The sequence below is a fragment of the Ciona intestinalis genome, unplaced genomic scaffold (assembly GCF_000224145.3).
Source record: "Ciona intestinalis unplaced genomic scaffold, KH HT000026.1, whole genome shotgun sequence".
NCBI lineage: Eukaryota > Metazoa > Chordata > Ascidiacea > Phlebobranchia > Cionidae > Ciona > Ciona intestinalis.
The window spans coordinates 23870-33284 of record NW_004190348.1 but is presented as its reverse complement, the minus strand read 5'-3'; the positions used below and the strand labels follow the sequence as shown (position 1 = coordinate 33284).

Below are 9415 nucleotides of genomic sequence, written 5' to 3'. Positions count from 1 at the left end.
TCAGCTCATCTCTGTACTGCCCTCCTCTGGATAAAAAATTTAGTTAGAAGATTCTATAAGGGTGAGGTCTTCAGTGAAGCACACCTGAGACCTGGGATGTAGGTCTATTACCCCAACACCCAGGGTGCTACCATCTAGACCCCACTGAGGCAGTTTATAGATACTTAATAATAGAGATTCTATTCTATATGGGTGAGGTCTTCAGTGAGACACACCTGAGACCTGGGATGTAGGTATACTACCCCAACACCCAGGGTGCTACCATCTAGACCACATTGAGGCAGTTTATAGACACTTAATAATAGAGATTCTATTCTATAAGGGTGAGGTCTTCAGTGCGGCACACCTGAGACCTGGGATGTAGGTCCATTACCCTAACACCCAGGGTGCTACCTTCTAAACCCCACTAAGGCAGTTTATAGACACTCAATAATAGAGATTCTATTCTATTATGGTGAGGTTTACAGTGAGACACATAAGATATAAGTCCGTTATTTTAGCAAATATTTGTCACAATCCACTATTATTACATCACAATACCTGCCAGGGTGCATGAGGTGAACAGCAAGGGGGTTTACAATCCACCAGAGTGAGCTAAAGAGCAAAATAACCAACGAACATCGAGGTAGAAAAGTTGAATAGAACGGCGGAAGTTGTTCCAAAACCTGGGGAGTAAACACAAGTAAATGTAAGAGCATGGCGGGATTCCAACCTGAGATCTCTCAATATACACAAAACTGTAGTTACCAGAGCAGGACTTGAACCTGGTTCCACTAACCTTTTGATCAATAGCTTGAATTTGCCAATCCAGGAAGATCAACACAGCGGTAAAAGGTAGGAGCTTGGTGGTTACAACAACGGCAGGGGAAAGTTTGTTGCGTAAGTTGCCACTCGATTTTAAAATGAAGTAAATCAACCCAATGATAAAGAATAGGGAAACGAGTGAGCTGTTTAATCTGTGAGGAAGTTATTATGTTTAATTATTAGGTGGATAAGAGGAGTATAATGTATAACTTTGTGGTAACCAGTAAGTGGAAAGAGGTGTATGAAATAGAACAACTGTACTATAAAGACTGTCTTGCCTGTCACAGTTGGCCAATTATCTCAACACTCAGGGTGCTACAACCCATTAGTGACCACTGGGTTGGAGCAATGTCTGTTAAGTGTCCTGCCATGTAAGTGTAACCAATTTGTTGGTTGAATTAAATTAATTGACTTTTAAGAACTGGTCTTCTGGTAGCAAAATAACAACGATTTATAAGGAACTTCTAGGTTGTAGTAATGTCTGTTAAGTGTCTTGCCCAAGGACACATACGTCAAAGATATCAGCATCAAACCAAGCATCAATGGTTACAATGCATGCATATAACCACAGAGGTTGACGTGTAAAGTAATGGGTAAGTTACATTCATTGATCCATGCTTAAATAAATTGTAACTAAATTATAAACATATTGGATTTTAATATTCTATGTGTTTGAGGCCCAATAACATGGTCTGCTGGGGACCAAGGAATTTTTAGTGTTTTAAAATAAAATTCAAACAAAACTTACTGAGTTTGCCCAACTTTAAAACTTTCTTCCAATCCTGATGTTGATTCTTGGGTTGAAAATTTGTAACACCAGTGTTGTTCAGGACGACATATTTGGAAAACTGACGACACTCGAATAATAATAAGAAGCATTAAGTACAAAATGCATGGTAGTAGAAGATGGTGGGTTAAAAGTTTTGTGAATTTAATGTTTTTGGTGGTTTTGGGGGGTGTCATTTTTGTAAGGTCTTTCATGAAAAGGAAAAAAATGACAGAAGTGAAAAAATATTGTTGGATTTTGTCTTCATTGATTACAAAGCTGTTGGAAGCATATAAGGCCTGGTGGGTTAAATATACAAGGGTTACTAAAATAAATTGCAAAAATAAATTTCGGGTAAATTTTTTGAAGGTTTTGAAATTATGTAAAATGTTTGTAACAGTTAAAATAAAAAGACAAATTGTGGAAAATAGAGAAAAAGTTATGAATTTTTGATGGAAAATAGAAACCATTGAAATCACAGTGGTAAGGGCAGTTAGAAAAACCGATAATTTTTGTGTTCGTTTCGTAAAATATGTATATGCCACACACCACAAGCACTGGGTGGCAACGAAGAGCAATCCTACCACCATATAAGGAACATTGAAACAAGCCCAAACTAATTTGCATAGCTCTCTAGCTCTCTCTAGTGCAGATATCATGTGTTTTGGATTTTGACCACTTTTTGCGTTTTGCAATAAATTTTTTAGCGTTAAAAAATCTTCTGTGTTAAAAATGTTGAATTGTTGGTTGTAATTCGTTAAATAAGTTTCTGCTTGATCAAGATTAACATGTAACATATCTTGGTGGTTGGTTGTGTTTGGATCTGTGGAAGAAATATTTATTGTTATGTATCTTGCTAGCATTGTGGCAATGGGTGTAAGTCTATATGGACCAGAGGTTATGTGTTCAAGGCTCGTTGCTGCTACCATTGTGGCGTGTGTCCTTGGGCAAGACACTGAACGGCAATTTCTCCAACCCAGTGGTTACTAATAGGTTGTAGCACCCTAGGTGTTGGGGTAATGGTCTACTATGGCCTTAATCCCAGGCCCTTAACAAAGAATCCCATCTACACAGAATATATAAGGTCTTCCCAAACTAAACTCACCAAATAAATCCATAACTATAGTTCCAAGATTGGATGAAGGAATTGAAGTGTTGAAGATATAAGATAATGTTGGCACAAGATCAACCTAGATCGTGGGGTTATTATATGTTGGAAGCAAAAGTGTGCGGGGGTTTAGTAATGTTTTCAGAAATAGATACTTTATTTAGTTTTAATAGAATACTTTACTAGCTATTAATGAGGCACTCAATGGATACAGGATGTACTTATGTTGTACATGCAGGCTACAGTTTGCCTATCATTCTTATAAACAACTTGGTCTGGCACGTAGTGCTAACTAACATAGGTGTGTTGATGGTCAACTCTGGCCCACAACTCAGGTTATGAAATATTAAATACATAACACAGCAAATGTTTGGGACAATATACATATTCTAAGATACTGCACAATGCGCAAGAATGGCTTTAAATATTATTAAAAACACCCACCTGTTGTACAACACCCCCCAAACACAAGTCGTTACCAAGGTTACCATCAAAGCCACCTAGTGGGGAATATGCGAACAACGCTGATGTCGTTTCATCGACACTGTCGCCTCCATGGTCCCCTGTTTGCGTCATGCCTGGTAATATCAGGGTTGCAATTTTTGAGTAAAGACACAAACATAATTGCCATGTTTCCACCCACCATGATCTCCCATCACCAACAGCAAGGTCTCATCATCCATCCTCTCAACCACCAACCTCAACATTTCATCCATTTGTTCGAGTTTCGACCCCATCTCGGGGTGAAGGGGGCCGTATCTATGGTAACATTGGTTTTATTATAAATATATGTTAAACATGAGATCTGTATAAATTAGTGATGACAGAACCCCTGGAACCACAGCTCAGTAAATAGAGCACTTATCTCGTAAGAAAGAATACCGGGTTCAAGGGTTGATGCTGCTTTGTGGAAAACACTTAATGAATATTGCTCCAACCCAGTGGTCACTTATGGGTTGTAGCACCATGTTTATTAAGGTAATGGGCCAACTCTGGCCTAAATCCCACGCCTTTTGTCGTGCCACGCTGTATGACCTTACCCATATAGAACAGAACAACATTTACTCTAAGCCACAAACAAGGTAACAACAGTCAACAACCCACCTATGCCCACAGTGGTCAACCCCCAAGAAATGAGCAATGATTAAATTCCAATCCTTAGTTTTGATCTCGTTGAATAAATGCTTCAATATCCCGTTATCTACCGTGTGAAGATCCTTCACGTCAAAGGAGGGGAACGGATATGAACGTTCGAACCTGCGGATAAATTGAATGTATTAAATTGTATCTAATTATACCCATTGCATCCTAATGTAAAAGCAATCATACTGGTTTAAATGAAACTTCAAATGGGTTTAAAAATGTGAAAATATTGCTTTGTAACTTTGTGAGTGATTGTTTTCTGTGTGGCTGACAATTTAGACAACGCATTTATGACCACTGGGTTTGAGCAATTGTTGTTAAGTGACTTGCCCAAAAGCACATACACCCAGCCTCAATTTTGTAAGTTGGCAGTTTAAGTAACTATATCCCCATTAATTGCCGCTAGTAACCCAAACGAGAACCACAGAACACCCACCTTCCAGGGAACAGTGTCATCCAGGTATCATCTCCCATAAATACAATCCTCCCACCAACTTGATCAAGTATATTATCCTCCGTTATATGAGAGGATGCAAAGTTATTACTGATGTCGATAAATGTGGGGAAACCTCCAGTGAACATCCCCTTGATGCGTTGCATAGTGGTGGTGGGAGCGTCTGCGTGGAACCTGGGGTGGTATATGTATAAGTTAAAGTGGTTAGGGGCTTGCACGGCATATTATATTAGACACCATGGCTGAAAGTGAATAACAAAAAGTGGAGGTCCTTAATCGGTAGACGAGAATCACTTTTGATATTTTTTTCTTACACTGCAGGTATAACTCCCGCACACAACAAACCAAAACAGCCCCTACAACATGGCCTATCATAGGACTTCAGCCATATAAAAAGAACCAGTGACAAAAGACCTTACTCATAAATTGGAATCAACACCAACACACAATTTACTCTGCGACCTCTTCCATATAAAAGTGACAAAAGACTTAGAATCACAACATTGGTGACAGTTTAATTACAGCCATGCACTACGACAGCAACAGTAAACCACACACAACCAACCAGAACAACCTTGCCGATAGTTGTGGTTCTAACACACAAAATACATTCTGCTACCTCACCCATATAAAACCTCACAAACACCACTTCTAATCCACACCAACAAACCTGAACAGCCTTGCCTTCCCACATCCTTCATTGCGAGCCAGATCTCGAAACACTTTCAGTTTATTCCGATACGGGACGTCAACACCCTCGCCATACTTTGCAAAGTCGAACCTTAATGCATCAATTATCACTAAGATAACTTTGTTGTATGGTAGTTCGTGCTTTTCCCAACATTTTGTGCCGTTCTCGCAAGAATTGAACGTTCCAAGTTCATGTCTTGTTAATAAGAATCCTTTACTGTACAAAGCAATGCCCACCCATATAGATATGATGGGAAGCAGGAAAATACAAATCCTTTTAAACTGTGGTTCACCAGTACAACTTAACATAATGGCCTACCATCTATATGCAGAATACACTCGTTATTACACGCATGATACAACCGTATGAGTTAATTACCAAGTATTGGGTATATGTGTGTAAGTATAGAAAATTTGCAATTAATTAATTTCAATTTAAAAAAAAAAAAAAATTTTTTTTAAATTGATACAATTGTATGACAATACACATTGTGACATCATAAGCTAAAATTTGACACAAACACAAGTGATTGTTACATCATCATTGAATTATTACACCACAATTAGGAAAATGTTGTCAATTTTAAGCACCGTATATGAAACACAGCCAAGGTAAATACGACATAACTTGGCAACTTATTTTAAACCTTGATTTAAAGTGAAATTTATGGCATAAACGATGACATCATTTCAATGGAGACTTTCAGAAATTCTATTTTAGTTCTTTATAGAATATAAAGCAGGGGTTTAATAACAAAGAAGAAAATTTCTACACTTTTCAAATGTAAGTTTTTTTAGTTTTTAAATATGAGTTTTTATAGTGAAAGTTTTATGGTATACAGTTTAAAAAACTGCACGGGTAAAACATATTTGGAAATTAAACCCAATACAGTTGAAGTTAGTATAATATGGGTTAGAATTTAAAAATTCGTAAAGGAAAAAATTAATAATTTGGTTAAGATGGCGGAGATAATTAATCTATTATGATATAACAATCACTATTTGTTTTTATTCCTTCTTTTCATTGTTTGTGTGCATTGTGGGCAGAACCATTTCCCAGTGGGTGCTTGCTCCAACCCCACACAGCCATAATGGAACCATTCAATAGGACATTTATCGTTATCGCATCCCACCATTTCACCGTACGACACTTGGTTACATAAACAATATCTCGGCTCATTGGGGTCAAAGTTCCATTCCACATTTGAACTTTCACCTATGACCTCGACGCCAGGGTCGTTGCTATCGGTAACGGTTGCTGTTTCTTTTTTCCGCTGCTCCAATCTTGCTTCTGCTTGTTGTCGTTGCTGCACCCAAGCTGCTGCTTTCGAAGTTTGTTTTTTCGCTCGAAACGGGCGGTGTACAGCACCCCCGGTGGCGGAGCAAATACTTGAGTCGCTAACTTGTTCGTTCGCATCAAGCGAGTCAACGCTTATTCTGTCGTATTCGCTGGTGCGTGACTCGATCTTGATTTCATGCTTAACCAGTGAAGTGCGTCGGGTGGGTTGCGCGGATGACTGATTCTCTTTCATCTCGTTTTCAACTGGGGGGGAATTAGTAAATATTATTAAAAGTACAAAAGTAATATCAAACTTAAAGCAATAAACGTAGATATCAGGTTTAAACATAAAAGTACCATTAACTCATTTTTTAAAGTAATAAATACCTTGTTTCGCAGCGTTCATTAACACAAACATAAATTTAATCAAAAGTAGAAATTGATTACTTTGTCTACGTGAGCCTCCAGGGATTTCTGCTGTAAATAAACCACACCAACCTTCATGATAATGAATGGGGAAGCCAGCCACCTCCCTCCCCCCTATTTCCGCCACTTCATTCAACACTTTGGTCGTATATTCAAGATTGGAATTATCCTGGAGGTGAGCGAGTAACTCCGATTTTAATATTTGTTCCGATTTAATCTTTTTTTCAGGCGGGCCGTCGCCGTTATTTATGGTCACCGTGTTGCTGGTACTGGTGTGGGGGGTTCCCCCAACAGCGTGTTTGCGACGTTCCTTCTGTAACTGGGAGAGAATAAAATGAAGTTTAGATATGGAAAGTCGAACTTATAAATCTTATGTGAAAATTGGTGTAACCAATACATTGTTTCTAATTGTTTTGAAGCAGTGTGCCTGCGATTTAGGACAGAGTTGTCCAATTACCCCGACACCCAGGGTGCTACAATGCCATAGTACCCACTGGGCTCGACATTGTACAACTATAATACACTGACCACATTATAAAATTTATATAAGTGAAACTCACACTTGAGTGAGTGACTGAGTCTACTAAATTTTGAATACATTTTTTAGCATTAATTAAGTCAAACAAAACTTAACTTACACAAACAGTGAAATAATGTTAAATACTAATACTGACATCACATAATAACAACTCACACTGGTCCTTTGTTGTGATTGTGGATTATCCAACTCGAGCGATCTCTGTTCCAACACCTCAGTTATCCCGGCATTGTCGGCTTCAAGCTCCATCTTAAACTTGGATAATTCTTGATCTAATTTACGCAGATGTCGATCGACCAAGTCGTATATTTGGTTTGCTAGTTGGACCTGGTAAGGTAGCAAGGCTTTGAGTTAGTTTAAAAACATGGTTGCCAATTACCCATTTATTAAGACATACAGCAGGGTGAAACATTTTTAAGGTGTAAAACTAGATTGCTATAAATTATGATGCCACTTGTGTTTCAAACATTGGAAAAAAAAGTGCAGCACGCCCCAGGCATCCCTAACATTGTATCTATAACAATGGACCCCATACAAACTTAGTCCAAACACCATCCACCTTTTCATCAGCGTCCTCCAATGCTTTGTAATATTCGTTTCGGATTTCCTCGTAAACTTGGTCAGCGCCCGTGATCTTAGTTTTCTTCATGAAACATTTTTGGAACAATTTCTTGACTTTGTCGTCCAGGGAATCAACCGAGTTTTGGACCTGGTGGGTGAAGGTGTTAATTGAGCGAGGGTAAATGTTTGAATGAATGAGATTTATATATCCTCGTATGGTGAGGCAACGGCAGTCGTTATAACACGTGTGTTCTGTTTCATACACCTCGTGCTTACCAGTTACTACGTATATAACTTTGTGGCTGATTGTTTTTAGGTATGACGTTGTTAGACAACCCATTAGTGACCACTACTAGGTTGAAGCTCTAGGAGTCTTGCCCAAAGACACATACGCCCTTAAACCATAATGGTAGCAGCATCAAGCCTTGAACTCATAACAATAGTACCAATAGTAGCAAGGGCGAGCCTTGAACCACCAACCTGTAGATCCATCTCCCTCATATCAGTGAACCTCTCCCGTAGATCTGATGGCAGATGTTCAATGAGCTCAATGTAATCTTCAAGGTACAACATTTTGTTTAATCAAACTTCCTACTTTGACGCAACTTGTTAGATGTGTTTTGAAATCTAAAATAAAATAAGTAACCTAAGACGTGAGGACTGGGTAATAGAACAACTGTGATTCCTAGGACCTTATGTTTTAGCTGTAGGACGTCACCTATATACACTAGAACTGGAACACCATTTACAAAAACATAACAAAAAGATGACGCAGCTTACCAACTTTTGATACAGAAACCATATTACCTACCTGTAACGCAACTGAAAGGCGAATTGACATTGATTATGACACTTTACACTGAAAATAATTACAAGTTTGGTCACAAATCATTACTGATATATTACAGAGAAGTAGGAATACCTAATACGTATCATGGTATCAACGTATGTATTGTAACGTATGTTAATACCCGATGTACGTAAATCGTATTCAGAATGAAATAAACTAAAACGACGCGTTCTGTGCAGAAAACAACTCCCGCAAAAGTATATTAATATAATAAATGACGCTTGCTCTGTCCTAAAGTTGTAAAAACAAAACAAACTTTAAAACAAATTATAAACTTTTAGAATTAAAACATATTTTTAGGGACTTTCCCCTGTGACTTATAGAAATAATATTATTACATTTAAACATGTTTGGGGACTAAAGTTTGAAGTGCGTGTTCGAATTCAAAAAACTACCTATCAGGAGCCGGTCACTTATGGTTTGGCACACAATAAACTGACATGGTCTTCTATCTGCTACTTTTTAACGATATTATGCAACTCATGCTCACTGTGGGTTATAAATTGGGGTCTTCTTATACTCCAGACGCTCCAGACACACTTGGTGCGTTCATACACCTCATGCTCACTGTCAAGTTATAACATGGGTGTCTTCTTATACACCAGATACACATGGTGTATTTATACACCTCATGCTCACTGTCGAGTTATAACATGAATGAATGTAACTTACTTTATCCTCGCGTGGCCGGAAAACGACAGTCGTTATAACACGGGTGTGCACCTCGCGCCAGCTTACGAGTTACCAAGTATGTTACTTTGTGGGTGATTATTATTTTTTGGATTTTTTTCATTTT

General features: G+C 38.2%; 2 protein-coding genes across 4 annotated transcripts in view; both read right to left on the bottom strand.

Annotated features, from left to right (window-relative positions):
• LOC100182379 (GPI ethanolamine phosphate transferase 3-like) overlaps nt 1-5303 on the bottom strand; it is an 11096-nt gene extending 5793 nt beyond the window's left edge. The window contains exons 1-9 of one of the 2 annotated variants that reach the window (XM_004226913.4): nt 4946-5303; nt 4258-4449; nt 3783-3935; nt 3322-3437; nt 3123-3256; nt 2676-2760; nt 1553-2393; nt 779-956; nt 541-665 (exon numbers count right to left, since the gene is read on the bottom strand). In XM_004226913.4, the coding sequence (XP_004226961.3) occupies nt 541-665; nt 779-956; nt 1553-2393; nt 2676-2760; nt 3123-3256; nt 3322-3437; nt 3783-3935; nt 4258-4449; nt 4946-5274 (2153 nt within the window). In that variant the 5' untranslated portion in view covers nt 5275-5303. The remainder of the gene's footprint in view (nt 1-540; nt 666-778; nt 957-1552; nt 2394-2675; nt 2761-3122; nt 3257-3321; nt 3438-3782; nt 3936-4257; nt 4450-4945) is intronic. The other variant, XM_018815059.2, reaches the window with a different exon arrangement.
• LOC100183795 (inhibitor of growth protein 3) lies at nt 5289-8888 on the bottom strand. 2 transcript variants are annotated; one of them, XM_018815060.2, is made up of 6 exons: nt 8581-8888; nt 8250-8396; nt 7768-7917; nt 7365-7535; nt 6692-6989; nt 5289-6508 (listed from the first exon to the last, which is right to left on the bottom strand). In XM_018815060.2, exons 2-6 carry the CDS (start codon nt 8340-8342, stop codon nt 5964-5966), a joined length of 1257 nt encoding a protein of 418 aa, XP_018670605.1. In that variant the 5' UTR covers nt 8343-8396; nt 8581-8888; the 3' UTR covers nt 5289-5963. The 2 variants fall into 2 exon arrangements, with proteins under 2 accessions (XP_018670605.1, XP_002126978.1); XM_002126942.2 differs by having other exon boundaries at nt 5418-6508; nt 6743-6989.
• Between the last annotated feature and the right edge of the window lie 527 nt (nt 8889-9415).

Excerpts from the sequence above, each read along its gene's own strand:
- LOC100183795 (XM_018815060.2), bottom strand. The coding sequence starts at position 8,342 with ATGTTGTACCTTGAAGATTACATTGAGCTCATTGAACATCTGCCATCA. Across the intron at positions 7,918-8,249 it reads TGAGGGAGATGGATCTACAG|GTCCAAAACTCGGTTGATTC; the intron begins GTTGGTGGTTCA and ends TTCACCCACCAG. Across the intron at positions 6,990-7,364 it reads AATCACAACAAAGGACCAGT|TTACAGAAGGAACGTCGCAA; the intron begins GTGAGTTGTTAT and ends ATTCTCTCCCAG.